At 37.3% G+C, this 18,010-nt stretch overlaps 2 protein-coding genes across 2 annotated transcripts; one reads left to right on the top strand and one right to left on the bottom strand.

Annotated features, from left to right (window-relative positions):
* Positions 1–1,620: 1,620 nt before the first annotated feature.
* On the top strand, positions 1,621–13,760 carry LOC129306142 (uncharacterized). Its single transcript, XM_054946527.1, is given in 20 exon segments — positions 1,621–1,952; positions 2,393–2,524; positions 2,904–2,975; positions 3,202–3,272; positions 3,370–3,469; positions 3,557–3,655; positions 4,195–4,321; positions 4,739–4,872; positions 4,947–5,006; positions 5,163–5,398; positions 6,002–6,039; positions 6,042–6,430; positions 7,129–7,452; positions 7,577–8,173; positions 8,263–8,436; positions 10,919–11,149; positions 11,235–11,518; positions 12,234–12,518; positions 13,077–13,199; positions 13,402–13,760. Coding segments are annotated over 20 exon segments (3,759 nt in total). The 5' UTR covers positions 1,621–1,802; the 3' UTR covers positions 13,535–13,760.
* Positions 13,761–14,261: 501 nt separating this feature from the next.
* On the bottom strand, positions 14,262–16,023 carry LOC129304683 (mannan endo-1,4-beta-mannosidase 4-like). Its single transcript, XM_054944431.1, has 5 exons — positions 15,655–16,023; positions 15,346–15,540; positions 15,128–15,250; positions 14,850–15,052; positions 14,262–14,768 (listed from the first exon to the last, which is right to left on the bottom strand). The coding sequence occupies exons 1-5, from the start codon at positions 16,018–16,020 to the stop codon at positions 14,378–14,380; spliced, it is 1,278 nt and encodes a 425-aa protein (XP_054800406.1). The 5' UTR covers positions 16,021–16,023; the 3' UTR covers positions 14,262–14,377.
* Positions 16,024–18,010: the final 1,987 nt, after the last annotated feature.

Genomic DNA, 18,010 nt, shown 5'->3' with positions numbered 1-18,010 from the left:
TTATCCCATTGGTAAGAACACGCCCCACCATTTTTTTTTTCCCAACCTAAAAATTGAGTACACAACCTCCTCATGAGAAGGGGTATACTGGGTCACAAGAGCCTCTGTTTATTTTTTTTAATTCATTTCATATATTTTCTTTCCGATGGCTAACCGATCCATTATTAAATTGGAAAAATGATAAAAAAAATTAATTAATTTAAGTTAAGTTTTAAGTGTCAGATTTTAAAAATTTACAATTCAATTTTTTAATTTTACAATTATATTGTAATAAATTGACAATTTATTTTTTAAATTTTAACATAATTAAAAAATAAAAAATTATTTTTCTCTTAAAATATAAAATATAAGTTATAAATTTATCACGATAAAATTATAAAATTTAAAAATTAAATTATAAATTTTTAAAATTTAATACTTAAAATTTAATTTAAATTAATTGATATTTTAAGTTCTCCTTATCATTCTCTCCATTCTCTCTATTAAATAACTTTAGTGTGAAATAAAGTCTCTATATCTCTCCTACCACAAAAAGGTCTCTATATCCCCTGTTCACCAAAAAATTCTCTGTTGTATGTCCCGCAGACTTGAACCGACACAGCCACGCAACCTGCAAACACATGATTGTCGTGAGGGGACAGGAGGTATCGTGGTTGAGATTTTTTTTTAAAAAAATTGAGATGAAGCGTTAAAAGTAAAGTGGAATACTTTTTTGCCAATAAAAGCAAAGTGCAATATGGTTCGGTCAGAAGAAATAGACGCAAATGGTTCTATCCAATAAAGCATAATCGATGCTGATGGTGATTGACGATGACAGCACATTATGGGTAATTTTTTCTCTGTCCTTTCCTCCAACTCTAACATCAAACGTGCCATTCATATTTTTTCGCAGTTTTGTGTTTTTGACCGCATAACTTTCGTCATATTAAAAATTGAAAAATGTTCATACAAAAATCTGCAATGCAAAAGGTAGATTTTAGGAATAATCGAATGAGATCGTAAAATATCACCACTCTCCTCCACAAGAACCAATGTCTGTTGCGAACAAGTATGATGTGACAATAAATCGTTCGTTTTCATATATTCTATCAGTCTGTGACGAGCATTATATTTTTTTTCTCCGCAGGACAGAACGGTTAAGAAATGGCAGGCGGCGACTATTGATGGGCGGATGGGCATCTCGCAGCCGAAGCCACCTTGGCACGAAAGACTATTCGCTGCGCACGCGGTTTAAAATTAAAGGCAAACCAGTTATATGCTACAAAGTAGAATAAAGTAATACTATAAACTAGTTGTAAAGCACAAAGAGTAAGCAGACTTGCAGAACGAATAAAGATTCGCGTTTATCATTTACACACGCCTTTCACGTTGTACTGTCAGGACTCGGGAACGAGGGATTTAAAGCATCCAGAAAAACATAAAGACGACGACTCACTAGTTGCCAAGAAAACAGCAGTATTACAAATCAAGAGTTAATCAAAGTGAAGGAGGGAAGGGGCAAATCCACTTATTCCAGCCTTTTGAGAAGGTGGACAACAGAAAAAATCACGTGTACGTTCGAATGATGTGACTAGTCATTTTAGCCCATTTCTGAGATTTTCTTTCACTCTGCATTTCCATTGCTGTGAGCACATGTTGTTTTGCTTGTGATTCAAGAACGAAATTGAACTGTGGAAGATTTAAAAGGAAAAAAAAGGAAAAAGGAAAAAGTCTTAACGGAGTATGTAGGAGTGCGCCCCTGTCTGGGCTAAGTGCGTGGAATAGAGTGAGCGCAGCAGTTGAATGTTTAAAGGAGTGAAAGTATGTCGTTACCGAAAGAGCTGGATCAGGTGATGAAGTCGAGAGGAGGATCAGTCCTCGGGAAGAAGACCATTTTGAAGAGTGACCATTTTCCTGGCTGCCAGAACAAACGCTTGTCTCCCCAGATCGAAGGCGCTCCTAATTATCGTCAGGTATTTAATATCATTCTCCTTGGTCTTACTTCTGCCTATTGCATGCCTGTTCATTGGCGTCAGCTGGACTCACTTGTTCTGATAGGTTTACTGCGTCTGTAGTTAAATTTAATTACTATTATCTTACCTGCTCTTGTCCTTTTGGAAACCCAAGCTTTATTTCTTTTTCTCCTTGCCGTGAAGAGTTATTTACGACCCTATTAAGAACGCAGTTTCAGCTTATGTTTACAGCATTTCTGATATGAGGGAAAACAGGTCTTCAATTTATAATTTTTAGGCGTCCGAATCACCTCACCTAGAAGAACTGTCTGTGTCGTGGAATCTACTTACTATTAGCGCCCTCGAATCTGAGATGCTTGTTCATCTTGTCTTGTTAAATAGAGTTGCATTTTCTTACCTTGTTGACATCTTTTTATTCTTTTAATGATTATTGTTGCTAGGCCGACTCCTTACATGTTCATGGTGTTGCTATCCCAACAATTGACGGAATACAAAATGTTCTCAAGAATATTGGTGCACAAATTGGAGGGAGGAGAGCGCAAGTTCTTTGGTTTAACCTTCGTGAGGAACCAGTATGTCTTTTTGCTGGTGACTTTAACAACTCAATTGGCTTGTTTCGTCTACAATTGTCATACTTATGCATTAGTTGATTTTTGGGCAATGCAGATAAATGTATTTTATTTGCTCCTTTATTTTTGAGTCTTTCTTTCCCCTGTCTTTTTCCAACGAAGGTGGGTAGTATAACATTTCTACATCATTTGCAGGGCATTCTTTATGGACTTTAGCTTTAGGTGTTAAATATGTACATATTAAAGGACGCCATTTTTTAAAAATGACTTCATTATGAGCAAATAACCGGTTTTTAATAAAATAGATTCTTCAAAAAAAAAAAAAAAAAACTCCTGGCATGTTTTCTAAAAATTCACTCCCTTCTACTTTTCTTGCAATCAGGTTGTGTACATTAATGGACGTCCCTTTGTTCTACGTGATGTGGAGAGACCATTCTCGAACCTTGAGTACACGGTATGTTGTTTTAAAAATCTTAAATTCTTAATGCTTTAACTGGGCATGTTGGTTTTGCTTAATGGTCCATGTTTATGTGGAATGTCTAGATTTTATGTTGGCTATCTTCCTAATGTAACTTTTTAACACTTGGGATTACCTTGTTTGGGTTGTGTGCAGCTCACTAAAGGTGCAGCTGAAATGTTAAGGCATTTTAACTTGTTCTGGCATTTTCTTACTGAATTAGGGTATCGATAGGGAAAGGGCTGAGCAAATGGAAGATCGTTTGAAAGAAGACATCCTGTTGGAAGCTGCAAGGTGTGTGGTTCTCCTGTCTGTCACATGCAATTCATCTTAATTATTAGCAAATCCTCAATGCTTGATACCCAAACTTAACAGCACCTTGACATGATAGATATGGAAATAAGATCCTTGTGACTGATGAACTGCCAGATGGTCATATGGTAGACCAATGGGAATCAGTGACATGTAATTCTGTGAAGACATCGCTTGAGGTATGGGTGGAGCTGGTTGACTATGGATGCTTGAGCCTACTCTGTCAGTTTGTCTTAATTGAGTTTATCAATTTTTTTTTGCTGTAGGTGTATAAGGAATTGCAAACGCAAGGATACCTAGTCGATTATGAACGTGTTCCTATAACAGATGAAAAATCACCGGAAGAAATGGATTTTGATGCTTTGGTGAGTTTTCATGCAGAAGTTATTTGTTTCAGTAAGAACCTCTGCACAAGTTTTGTCTGTGAGACAATTACCACTAATTATTCTTTCCCTGTATCTGTTATGCTCCGTCATATATTGACATCGTTAATTGAATATTCTTTTGGTACAATCGAGGGATTGAGTGATGTAGTCTGCTTTTTTCTTGTCTTGTCAGAGAGCTGCTGGTAAACAATTCTAGTCAAAGGAAAGAAAATAGAGGGGAAAGGAAACTTTGGAACAGTTAAAGATTCCCCTTGTTTGGATGAACATAAAAATATAGTAAGAAATAAAATATGAATAAAATTCTAAAAGCATTCTCATTTTTTCTCTTCATCTTAAATTCTAGAAGAAAAAAAATCTTTGGATTTTCCTCTCTTGTTCAGTTTCCATTCATCCAAATGTAGCATGGATTCTTAAGACCTTATTTCTGGTACAAAAAGCATTTACAAAGAAAACTCATCTCAGTTTCTTGAAACTGTGGTGTTTTCATCCTTCTTAGCTACTCTTCATTGTGATTTTAGGTTCTCAAAATTTCTCAGACTGATGTAAATACAGAGATAATTTTTAATTGTCAAATGGGGCGTGGACGAACTACAACTGGAATGGTCATTGCAACTCTGATTTACCTTAACCGGATTGGAGACTCTGGTACTCCTTACACTAATTCCTTCATTTTATTCCTGACTTTATTGCCTTCTGTTTTGTTTTTTTTTTTTCATAATTCATCTAAGAATTGTCAATACTAGAAAGTTTAATTCTTTCATATTTTACATCTGGTCTTAACTTCTTTCTTTTATACAAAAAAGAAGAAGAAGAAGAAAGAAAGCAGGTAGTTCATTTATAAAAGGAGAGGTACTTTGCTTTTCTATGGATTTGGGATTGATATTGTCTCCATTGAATGACAATTGTTTGACTAGTGGGGGCCAGTGATTGGAAAGAAAATTGAACATATGCTCAACATGATGTAATTTCCATCGCCAGACACCGTAGCTATCTGATCTAGCCTAAACAACAGGGTGTGCCAGTTGAAAAGCCATGCCATTAACGAAATGTTAAATATCATAGGTTTTCCTCGAAGCAATTCAATCGGTAGAGTTTCGTCATGTACCACTGGTGTTGCTGACCAGTTGCCTAACTCAGAGGAGGCAATTCGCAGGGGAGAATATGCAGTTATAAGAAGCTTGTGTAGGGTGTTAGAGGTATTGGCATCAACTTTATTACTTGTGAAAGGCCCAGCATTCATATCTTTCCTAACGTTTCACATGCTTTCCAGGGTGGTGTTGAGGGGAAAAGACAAGTAGACAAAGTTATTGATAAGTGTGCTTCAATGCAGGTATCTGCACCTTATGACTCAAACTGTATTTCTCAGAAATAATTTTTACGTTCTTTGTGCTGTTTTTATTTTATAAATTTTGTTTCCATGTATCTTGGGGGTTTGATTTTCTTTTTTTTTTTGGGCATAAAAATCCTTGTTCTGATTGTATCTCAGAACTTGCGTGAGGCAATTGCCACCTACCGCAGTAACATTCTGCGACAACCAGATGAAATGAAGAGGGAAGCATCACTCTCTTTTTTTGTGGAGTACTTGGAGAGATACTACTTTCTAATATGTTTTGCTGTATACATTCATTCAGAAAGGCCAGCAGCCCGTTCTAGTTCTGGTGGTCACAGCAGTTTTGCTGACTGGATGAGAGCTAGGCCAGAACTATACAGTATTATTCGCAGGTAAAACTACTAAAAATTGTGAAGTCTTCTTCTTTGTCCCATTGTGACTTTCCCTTCATCAAGTCTGTGGTCCCAAACCTACTGAGCACGGGTATAGCTAGCAATGACTATTTGCAATGCATTACTGCACTTGAGCTGGCGGCTACTTTTTGGGCATAATTTCCTCTCGCACTCTCCCCAAAGGCTGAGGTCCTAACTTCCCCATGGACCTTGGTTCTGGAGGTGAATGGTTCATTGGTGTTTTGCTTTTGGATTCAAAAGTATTCTTTCAAGTTCCTTCGGGTCTTGGTCTTTTATGTGATACCATGGTTCCTATATTGCTATTAGTTTCTTGTAGAGAAGTTCTCTATATCAAATTGTGTTGTGTTTGCTCTAATCAACTAGGCACTGTCCTCCTGGGGGATGTCAATTGTGATTAGAATTTGGAGCTTCTCTGTGCTGATGGTCAACAAAAGCTTCCAAGTATAATATATTCTCACAGTATTTTTTTTTTTGGCATATGAATTGGATTGTTGATCATAACTGTATTGATAACTTGCTCAATCTCATAACTGTTAACATTGGGCAGGCATCACATTTTTTATCTTGCTTTTGGCATCGCAGGTTGCTTAGGAGAGATCCAATGGGTGCACTTGGATATTCCAGTTGAAGCCACCTCTGAAGAAGATAGCTGAATCTACTGATGGCCGCCCTTCTGAGATTGGTCTGGTTGCTGCCTTAAGAACTGGCGAGGTTCTTGGTAGTCAAACTGTTCTAAAAAGTGACCACTGTCCTGGTTGTCAAAACCCAAGTCTACCTGAAAGAGCGGAGGGAGCACCTAATTTCAGGGAAGTTCCAGGATTTCCAGTTTATGGGGTGGCAAATCCAACTATTGATGGTATTCGATCTGTCATTCTTAGAACTGGGAGTTCTAAAGGTGGACGCCCAGTACTTTGGCATAATATGAGAGAAGAACCAGTTATTTACATCAATGGGAAACCATTTGTTCTCCGTGAGGTTGAAAGACCATACAAAAATATGCTGGAGTACACGGTAAAAATTACCTTTTCATCTGCTTTGCCATCTAGCAACACTAGATACTATTTTGGTTTTTAATGTGTGAATTTCTCCCAGTATGTCAGTAGGAAGTGTATATCAGTTCTCCTTGGCTGATGCTACTTGTCGTCTTATTTGAAATGGGATTTTCTTTGGGACTGCTGTGGGTTAATATCTATGATAGGGCACATGAATCCTTTTCTGGAATGCCACTGGAGATTGTAAGTTTATGAAATGCTGCTTTTCAGTTCTTTTTACAGATGACAGTGATTGATCATATAATGTCTACTTGGCCTCTGTGCCTAATAGTAAAAGAAGATCTTTGCTTTCAGGGATAATATTACATAAGGGCACAAAATATACATAATGTATGGCTTTGAGGTTCCCCTCCCCCTTGAAACCTGAAGATGGCAAATAGACCTTGATGTAGTATCTGTTGTAGGAGGATTGGTGCATTAGTGTATATATTGACTGAATAGAATTTGACCCTATAAGGTTAATCCACATCAGCTGGAGCCAGCCCCCTTAACTTTTTGTAGATGCAGGGTAATGTATTTTTTAAAATCTACAAAACCATATTTGTGGCATATTCAAGATGTTGAAGTTAAGATGCCTTTTCTAATTCCATGACAAGGGATGCAAATTTTGTCCCCACATGTCCTCCTTGTCCAAGAACTTTCTTTTTTAACTTTCAGGGAATTGGTCGTGAACGAGTTGAGAAAATGGAAGCACGGTTAAAAGAAGACATTCTAAGGGAAGCGGACAAGTATGGAGGTGCCATACTGGTTATTCATGAAACAGATGAAGGGGAGATATTTGATGCTTGGGAACATGTCACCACCAATGCAATTCAAACGCCACTTGAAGTTTTTAAAAGCTTGGAGGCTGATGGATTTCCCATTAAGTATGCTCGTGTGCCAATTACTGACGGAAAAGCTCCTAAAAGTTCCGACTTTGATACAATGGCTGCAAATATTGCTTCCGCTCCGAAGGACGCTGCCTTTGTTTTCAATTGCCAGGTAACTTTTTAATCCTTTATCCCATATGATGTACCCTCTTTGTTCAATTTGTCTTTCTATTATTATTATTTTTAATGCTCTTTTTCATTTTCATGATTTGCTGGTAATCTCTCACTAAACTCAGATGGGTAGGGGCAGGACAACCACTGGCACCGTCATAGCTTGTCTTGTAAAACTTCGAATTGATCATGGGAGGCCCATCAAAATCCTGGGTGATGTGGCACGTGAAGTGGATGGTGATGGCTCAAGTGGAGATGAAACTGGGGGTAATGCTACTTTGTTACCCTCTAATACTTTCAAAGTAAAAACAGATGAGAAACTAAATCGTGTTTTTGGCATAAATGACATCCTCTTGTTATGGAAGATTACATCATTATTTGATAATGGCGTGGAATGCCGAGAGGCTTTAGATGCTGTTATTGATAGATGTTCTGCACTTCAAAACATACGCCAAGCTGTTCTACAATATGGAAAAGTTTTTAATCAACAGCATGTTGAACCTAGAGTGAGAAGAGTGGCTTTGAACCGTGGTGCTGAGTATTTGGAGCGGTATTTCCGTCTGATTGCTTTTGCAGCATATCTTGGAAGCAAAGCATTTGATGGATTTTGTAGACAAGTAGACTTAAAAATTACATTTAAGAATTGGTTGCATCAGAGGCCAGAAGTGCAGGCTATGAAACGGAGCATTAGACTGAGACCAGGCCGATTTTTCAGTGTCCCTGTAAATATTTTCTACCGTTCAGTTGTTATTCTCCATCCTCCAAAAAGGGGGAAAACACTAAAAGTAGGATTGCTCAATTTGAAATGCAGGAAGAATTGAGAGCACCTGAAGAGTCTCAACATGGAGATATGGTGATGGAGGAAGTTGTCAAGGCTCGAAATGGTTTCGTACTGGGGAAAGGCTCCATCCTAAAAATGTATTTCTTTCCTGGTCAGAGAACTTCTAGCCACATTCAAATACACGGCGCACCTCATGTTTACAAGGTATGCCTGCATGTATATGTATTGCTAAAGAAACTTTCATCAAATTTTTGTTGCCAGACAGTAAGGTCATATCCAGTGGGGACCTCAGAATCATCCAAATGTAGGTAGAATTAGTATCTTTAGTATGTTTATGGCCCAAGTTTATTTGTAAAAAAATAGTTGTCACCATGGTTAGCCCTGCACAATTTCTTTAGTTGTTGTCGTCTGATTGGACAATTTAATACTGCATCTCCCATAGTGTCCTCTTGAGTCTAGTACTTGTGTAGATATAAATAATTTTAGAATTGTCCTGAAATTATTTGTCTTTTTGTCAATTAGTCAATTGTTTTAGAATATATGGACACAGGAAAAAGAGAAAAAGAAAAATAGTAGAAGAGATATTTTGAGTTATTTTTCTTTTTAATCCCCAAAGAATTAAAAAGGGCACCTGCTCTTACTATTTATCTCTTTCATCTACATGGGTGGTAGCTTTACCTGGATGCAATATAGGATGGCATGGATAATTTAATGTACCTTGTGCTGTAACTTTATTTATTAAAAAATGGTAGGCAACATGGAAAAACTTATGATCTCTTGGTCATAAAGTTTCAGATGTCCGATCAAGGACTATTTTAACTCGAGAGCTTAAATTGTCAAGTGGAGGATTATGCGTAGTGTTGTTATAATAGTTATACTTAGAGTTGGATTCATTAGGTACAACTAGGTCTTAACAGTTCAACTGCTGGATGGCAAACAAACCTGGTTGTTAGTGTGGATAGTCCCCATAATTTTTTTAAAAAAACTTATATTGTTTTAATTCGGTCTTAAAAGTCTCCTGGCTTGCTGGTCTATGATTAATTTTAATCCTTGAGTGAAATACTCTGACCTCCCCTCTATTTTACGTTAATTAAATATATCTCCTTTCTATTTGTGAAACATATAAGAGAACATATGAGAGCCTCTCTTAATATGAATAGTTATAACTTATAAGACACAAGCAGCCTCTTTATTTTTAAGATTTTATTTCCATGGTCCATCCACCTGACTGTTGAGTCACATATGTTAGACCAAAACACCCCTCTTTAAATATATATACATATATTGTCCAAAAATCATTCAAATTGTCAAAAAAAAAATAATGCATATACTTTTTTTTTACTTTTTTATTTATATTTTAAAATTTTTCATTATGTAAATGTATTTATTCAATAATTTTAAAAAAATTAAATACATAAATTGGCTAAAATAATATTCGAACATGCAGTTAAAAAACTTATGAAATAAGAATTTAATCTTATAAATTAATCAATATAATTTATGTTTATTTTTCTTTAAATTTCATTAATTTTAACAAAATTTTTAAATTATTTATTTAAATAATGGCTTACTTAATTATTTAAAGTTTTTTTAAATTGGGGGAGAGAGTAGACAATTAGATCATAAAGGCAAATTAATAATTTTAAAATTTTTACCATAATTACAAATAAGAAATAAGTATTTTAAAATATTTAATGAAATATTCCTAATGGTGTTAAAGATTGGACTAAAGTGTAGGTTTTAAACATAGGAATGAGATCTTTGTAATTTTAGCAAAACAAAAGGGAGGTCACTATATTTTTCTCTTAATTCTTTGTTTGTTTGTTTGTTTTTGTTTTTTTTTTTTTTGGGGGGGGGATTGTGAAATGCTTCATTAGTGTAAAGCTGTAAATGTCTGCGACCATGTTTCAAGAATTAATAAGATTCAAAATGGACACAGGAATGAAACCATACTAGGAATGTGTAAAAATAATGAAAACGTCAAAATTTATAGTTATTGTAATCATACTTATTGATCAAATGACGACTTGAAACAGTTATGAAACATCTAATGAGCTAAAAGGACTAGTTCAGACTTCAGTAGAATCAATTATGTTGCATGCTGGGCGATTTACCTTCAACATTATGATCTTGTTGAGGACACTAGTACATCTGTTTGGTCATTATTGATTGGGGAAAAGCGCATGACGTGACTAAATCCCTTGTAGTATTCTTTGTTCATGAAGAGCTTAACAGGCATCTAAGACATAACTGGTAGAGAAACTAACTAGGAGAAGAAAGACAAGCGATGCAGTCTGGCAATGCCATTGTTGACGTAGTTGCTTCTGTGATTGGCTTAGTGTCAACTGCACCAGTGTGATTTTTCTTTAAATATATAATTTGATTATGAACTATGAAAATAAAACCAGAAAATAAGCCAAATAATAAAATCTAAGTCCAGCATGCACATCGTCATTGCCTTGAGGATTTTCTCATGAAGAGCTTTGACAACAATTTTTTTTTTTTGGGGCTATCTTTCTTTCTTTCTTTCTTTCTTTCTCTTTTTGGTGTTATCTGCACATGTATGCATTTGTATGTTGTTATTTTTCTTTTCCTGCGTTTCAGCAAGTGAATTGAAATTTCGCATTATTAATGCTGGAAATATAATTTTGTGAAATGTCATTGTGCTAAATCGTCTCTCTTTCAGGTTGATGAATACCCTGTGTATAGCATGGCAGCTCCAACCGTCTCTGGTGCGAAGGAGATGCTAGCATATTTAGGAGCAAAGTGTAAAGCAGACAATTCAGTTGCTCGGAAAGTGATATTGACTGATCTGAGAGAGGAAGCGGTTGTTTATATCAATGGTACTCCTTTTGTCTTGAGGGAGTTAAACAAGCCTGTTGATACACTCAAGCATGTGGGCATCACTGGTCCCGTGGTGGGTAATCTTCAGCAATAATATGTCTCTTGGAACACATAACAAAACCCTTTGCGTTACACAACTCATGGTAACTGCAATGCAGGTGGAACACATGGAGGCACGATTAAAAGAAGATATGCTTGCTGAGGTTAGACAGTCTGGTGGACGCATGCTACTACATCGTGAAGAATACAACCCTTCAACAAGTCAGTCTGGTATTGTTGGATACTGGGAAAACATTTTGGCAGATGATGTGAAGACCCCTGCAGAAGTTTATTCTGCTCTCAAAGACGAAGGATATGATATTGTCTGTCGGAGGATACTACTAACAAGAGAGAGAGATGCTCTGGCCTCAGATGTTGATGCAATCCAGTACTGTAAAGATGAGTAAGTGCCTAGGCAGTATATCTTCTTGTGTCTCTTGGAATTATCCAGCATTTTTCAGGCAAGTAGCCTGCAGAACTTTTAAATGTACCTAGGAGCATGAAGCCATGGACTGACTTATAATTGGTATATTTCCTAGGGGCTTCCATGGTCCACATAATGCAATAAGTTGTCCCCTCTAAATTCTGATGATTCAACTTTAACAGTAACGCATGCATCTTCCTCTCCAATGGGTTGAGGCCAGTGCAAGCATTTATAGCACTTTGGTGCTATATGCTATTTATGGGCATGTTGTCATAGGGTCATTACTCTCTCCTCAAAAAGTTAGGCTATTGAGATGTGCAATATACCCGTTTATATAGTCAAGACCCTCCCAAGTCCCTTTATTGTGGGACGTAACAGCTCCCTCGGCCAATTCATGAGGCCCCCATCACAGGTGGCCCACCACAGGGTCCACAAACTCGGCAAACTTAGGTATGGCTCTAATATCACTTTGTCATGGGGCCATTACTCTCTTTCTAAAAAGCTACCCTATTGGGGTGTGTAGTGCACCCGTTTATATAGTGAGGGCTCTCCCCAAATCCCTCCAATGTAGGATGGAACAACATGCTCTCTAGAAAGTATATCTGTATGTGTCTAACAAATAATTGATGCTAAATTCTTTTTGGGTTGAAATGATAAATTCCAGTTCCTTTTTTCGTTTTTTCTTTTTTTACAGTTCTGCAGGAAGCTACCTTTTCATATCACACACAGGTTTTGGTGGAGTCGCATATGCAATGGCCATTATGTGTATTAAAATTGGCGCAGAAGCAAACTTTGCATCCAAAATTCTGCAACCATTGCTTGGGCTGGCCATATCCCCTGTGGGTGAAGAGAATATGACCTCTCGAGCTTCTAACGAAGAAGCACTCAGGATGCGTGACTACAGAGACATATTAAACCTTACAAGAGTCCTTATACGTGGTCCTCAAAGCAAAGCAGATGTTGACATTGTTATTGAAAGGTGATTAACTTGAGCTTGTTTAAAACTTTACTATAAGATATAACCTATAAATCCTGTTTGACAGCAAAGCGAATAAAGTAAATTCTGTCTGATGTTTGAAATATGATTTCCTCGATGTAACTTTTATATGATTCCTACTCTGCCATTGCTTTGACTTCTGGTCGCTCTGAAATTAATGGCTTTCTGCATCATTCTACCCCCTATTCTGATGAGGAAACATAGCTGCAATTGTTATTTATTTCTATTTTTTATTAAAAAAATATTTTTAAAGCAAATAATAATCTTCCGCTTTAGCCCCATTAAAATTTTTATCAAGATACCCTTCATTATTGTCCAAAAAAACTAAATACATATTTTATGTAACTAAAAAGATCAAATGAAGGGTATATTTTGGCAGTAAAATTTAAATTGGGCAAGAGTGTTGAGTAGTTCTTTTGTTTTCTGTATATTTTAAAAATAGAAGAGAGATTCAATGTCATCAAAAGTTGGTTTTTTTTTTTTTAATAATTTACCGAGAAAAAAATTGAAGGCTCTGAAATCGTTTCTTGGGTTCAATAGGTGTGCAGGCGCGGGGAATCTACGAGATGATATTCTCTATTACAGTAAAAAATTTGAGGAGTATGTTGATGCTGACGATGAAGAACGTGCGTATCTTAGGGACATGGGTATCAAGGCTTTGAGGTAAAATTTTGGCTGCCCTGTTTCTGGTAGCATTTTGGCTTAGATTTGCTAATTGAATTCACAAGTTTTCCAACAATACTTCTGTTTTAATTTTTAACAATGAATGCACTCCTTTTATGGATGCCAGTAGCAATTGTGCTAGTAAGTTTAGCCCATGAGTTTGGTTGTATAACCACTCCTCTGTTTCCTCTCTCATTTGCAGGCGCTACTTTTTCCTCATTACATTTAGATCCTATCTACACTGCACCTCTCCTGTCGAAATGGAATTTGCCGCATGGATGAACGCAAGACCTGAGCTTGGTCATCTGTGTAATAATCTCAGAATTGATAAATAATGTAGCTCTCCTCATAAATACATGGATTTATCATGTACAGTTTACATTTGCCGTTATCATTTTTACCCCTGAATGCATGTGGATGGTGATGAGAAAACATGAGAGGGATTGAAGATCCTGCCTCTACTCAGTTGGATGGTGGCATCGCCTCTCCCCCTTTTTTTCCTTCAGTTTAATTAAAACCCCTCCAGAGGATCCTGTCAATCAATTTCTTTTGCTTCCTGAATTTTTTTCCCGCGATGCCCTCTGTGTAATATAATTCGTTTGTCGTTTCTATACTGTAAACTTATTTTATTACATTGAGTCTAGGATCACAATGTAGTTATCTGTATTAAATTATTAATTGGTGAGGTTTTCCGGAGAAAAAGCAATCTAAGGTTGCCCCCCCTCTTCTTCTGCTGTCATTGTGACTTTGTGATGAAGACCGCTCACTATTAAATTATTAATTGGCGAGGTTTTCTGGAGAAAAAACCATCTAAGGTTGCCCCCTCTCTTTTTCTGCTATCATTGTAACTTTGTGACCAAGGCCACTTTTCCTTCAACGAAGTAATCCAATCCTGGCAATAAAAAACTTTATGTTTTCAATAGTAAAACTGAGCTTAAATCTTTTATAATTATTTTATTGGGGATTTTAATAATAAGAATACTATCTTGATTCTTGAATTCTTAACCGTTGTGGTCTAGACGATGCATAATGTGATGGCGATGGATTCGTGGGGTCATAAAATGAGCAATGATTAAACCATTTTATAGGAATTTATTCTTTGGTAACAATATTAGTTTTGTGCTATCCCATGCCCCTTGTTACTTGGACATGAACTTGTGCTTCCTGTGATGATAGTCTTACAAGACTTTATTTAAAGTAGAAAGGTGTTTGTGTTGGGCAAGAGCGGACATCTTGTGAGATTGCTGATCGATGACAACGATTGTTGAAGGGCTCTCCTCAAATATGACTTCGTATCCATCTCTGAAGCCATCCATACCTTGGGCCATCACCTGCCAGAAAAGCCCACCTACGCATGGGCCCCCACTGCTGGCGCTCTTATATATCAAACCATATAACTTGTCAAAGTAATTGTCCCTCTTATCCACGCTATAACCCGATGACCTGGAAGATTTGCCAAACTCGCTCAGAAGAATGGGCTTTCCTATTACTTTCTCAGCGTCTTCTATGTGGGCCTCAACCCATTTGTCAACAAATGCAGATTGGGCCGTATCGTCTCCACCAGGAACCCTGCGTCCACAAGTTCTTTTTACCGTAATTGCACCCTTAGAAGTATTTAAGAGAACCGCGCGTTGGAGAGTAGTGATTTACCATTGATCGGGATAGAGATGAATGGTGGCAAAATCGATTTCAGGAACTTGATTGTTGGAAATGAAATCAGTTCCAACTTCGTATCCCGGATTAATCTGCTTCCTTGCTGGCATTGTTTCGCCGTAAAACCCTTCAAGCCCCACGTCCAGTAAATGATTCCCGTCGATGGATTTGACGTAGGCGGCCATCTCACTCACCCAGGCCTGTAAAAGAGGCACAACTCATGTAAGCGGTTGCGTAGAACATTATAACTTAGTGCGAGTAAGAGAGAAAGAGACCTGAATTTTCCCCCCCGAGTTATCGTACAGAGAACGAGGTTCATTCATAAGTTCCCATGCGAATATAGCGGGATCATCCTTGTATGCCACTCCGGTTATCGTGCTGTTTCTCGTCAGCACGGCCTGCGATTCGAGCAGATACATACGTATAAAGTTCACTATCCAAGTCAAAGGCGTCAAAGTTAAAATTATACGATGGATGTGGCTCCCACATATACCTGAATATGGTTCTTGTAGTACTGCTTGATAACAGGGTGTGTAAAGAAGTCGTCATCGTTGTTGATATTCTGGCCTCGTTCCCTCGCCCATTGGATATACTGATTTTTGCCTCCAAAATCGCTCCAATTGTTCACTAAGGTCAGTATCAGTCGGACCCCATATTTTCCAGCTTCTGACACCACGAAATCCAGTCCCTGCAAGCCCATCAACCAAAAACACGGATCGATCATTCATCATTTAAGCATAACCCCAAACTCAAAAACTATGACTAATTAAAATGAACTAATTAACATGCATGCAATATATACCTTGAAGACGTTCTCGTCATAGCAACCTGGAGAAACCTGGAGCGACCTGTAACCTCCATCGCTGAAAGCCCAGGTTCTTGCGACATTTAAACCGTGTTGAGAAGCTTGTTGGAGAGTGGTAGTGACCTTGGAGCTCGTGGATGGGTCGGATGCCATGTACATTAGCCAGTAGGAGTTGAATCCGTTCAAGTAGAGTGGTTTCCCGTTCAGCACAAAATGAGTTCCGTTTCGCTTAACGAAACCACTGTCACCACTTGGTTTGCTGGTTGATTGGCCAATCTCGCTGCTAGCATCTCCAATAACTAACGCCACGACAAGTGCCATCAGAGCCAAGTTTCTCAGACTAGGACACTTCGTCCACTCCATTGCTTTACCCCTGTTCACAACCACTTAAATCATAACTCTACTCTTCCACAAATTAATCATATCTCATTGATTATCTACATATATATACATATATTTATATGTTCCCATTTCCTTCGCACATACAAATTATCAACAGACAAGCCGCGGATGCTTATTGATCCGCAAAACTAACACACACACACACACACACACACACAATGTTGTTATAGCCGGCCGCTTCAGCATATAAATTAAAACGTAACAAGCAGAAACAAGAAACTTAATAAGGAAAGAAAATGTTTTAAAAGATGAAGAGGCAAGAGGTGCTAGTTTATGAATGAAAGAAGATGCGTTCTGCGTCTTTCTGCTGTGAAGAAAATGTTCAGCTCTTGATGTGCTTATATAGACATAGAGGTATACATACATGACTTCCAAAAGGATTTGCATTGGTTCATAGACATGGCATGTTGGTTTGCCAGAGGGTCGGTCCCACCCTAAAAGCCGTGAGGTCTTGGAGGAAAGCCAATCAAAAGACATCCTTAGCATGGACCCCACGTTCAAAGATAAGCCTTAAACAGTTTTAGCTGTTAGGTTTCGTAATTGGTCGACTACTTCTTGGTGAGGCGTCATGGGAATGGTAATGCAACAGCATCCACTTTAGTTTATATCATATACTTATTGATCAATATATATGTAATATGAGGTCGCATGCACGTTAAATTCATAATGCGTCTTGGACGTTGATGCACCCAAAGTACACACACAGATACACTCACATGTGTATGGTATTCGCTTGTAGGGAATGAATTGTAAATATAATCATAATTGTTCTTAATCATGAACATTTTTAAACAAATTCCTTCAAGTTTTTAAAAATTATACAATTAATCTTTTCTCTCTATCTGGAAATATATGTAAATATTGCTTGAAACAAAATTAAATTGCATTTTAAGATAAGTTTACATTTTATTGGCCAGAATATTTTCTATTAATAATTTGTAGTATTTAATAAGCAATGGAGAGTAGCCAATGTAAAATATACAATTTACACTGCGTGACATCTTCATAACTAACTAAGCATGGTCTAATTTTTCCCCCCATACTTTATTATTCTTTCCTTCTCATAGTTCATTGAGCTCCATTAATTCAACTTCGTTTTTATTTTTTCAGTATTGCTCTCCTTATTTTAATAAATTTTAAATGTTATAAAGGTGGGTACAATTTCTAAGAAGATTCTAAATTATTATCTCTCCCGTGCATGCATCACGTCACATAATGAAGAAAAAATTTCAACTAGTTAAATATAATTTACCTTTAAAGTCTGAAACCAAACACTAAACTACTACCATACGGGGACTAAGCGGATATTGAGCGTTAATTTGTATTTACAATTTTTTTTTTTTTTTTTAGCAAAGGCATCCAGATCCCAAGCGCTGCTAGGCTATCATATGCTTTTTTTTTTTTTTTTTTTGCCCCTACCTCGCGGATGACCCGGCATGGCAATTTTACTTGCTGACATGTCCTGTCTTGTCTTCCTTCGCACGATTTTCTGCGTGGCCTTTGTAATGGGAAAAAAAAAAAAATTGGAACAAAAGGTTGTTACAAGCAGTTATTGAGGACCCCCTCATCAGCTGCGCATTGAGAGGGACACGTATACGCCCATGCTCCCTTGTCCATCTAAAATTACCAACGACGTTCAATGTAACAAATACATGGGCCCTCTATGTACCAGGCCCAGTGATCCAGTAATCAATACTCTTTGTAGCCCAGATTCTGCTCTTTTGACTTTTACGAGAAGATGCCCTCATTTCGGATCTCCAACATTTCTCGCTTTAAAACCGGTCGAATCAAGTTGGTGATGCTTCGGCTAGGAATGGGTTCACGACCTCGGGTTATTTTGATGTGGCTCTTGCGGTCTTGCCTGTATTGGGGCCCTGGTGCTCCAAGACAAATTGGGATTTAAATCCCCACCCCTTTTATTATTGTTTTAGTTTTGGGTTATAGCCCTCTT

This window comes from Prosopis cineraria, unplaced genomic scaffold (genome assembly GCF_029017545.1).
Source record: "Prosopis cineraria cultivar Desert tree isolate PC_DT_omini unplaced genomic scaffold, ASM2901754v1 PC3, whole genome shotgun sequence".
NCBI lineage: Eukaryota > Viridiplantae > Streptophyta > Magnoliopsida > Fabales > Fabaceae > Prosopis > Prosopis cineraria.
This window is presented reverse-complemented; position numbering and strand designations above follow the sequence as displayed.

What these genes read in the sequence shown, in the direction of transcription:
- LOC129304683 (XM_054944431.1), bottom strand. Translation starts at nt 16,020, where the DNA reads ATGGAGTGGACGAAGTGTCCTAGTCTGAGAAACTTGGCTCTGATGGCA. An exon ending in ACTACAAGAACCATATTCAG is followed by an intron (nt 15,251 to 15,345) that starts GTATATGTGGGA and finishes CTCGAATCGCAG; the next exon opens with GCCGTGCTGACGAGAAACAG. An exon ending in ACTCGGGGGGGAAAATTCAG is followed by an intron (nt 15,053 to 15,127) that starts GTCTCTTTCTCT and finishes CCTCTTTTACAG; the next exon opens with GCCTGGGTGAGTGAGATGGC.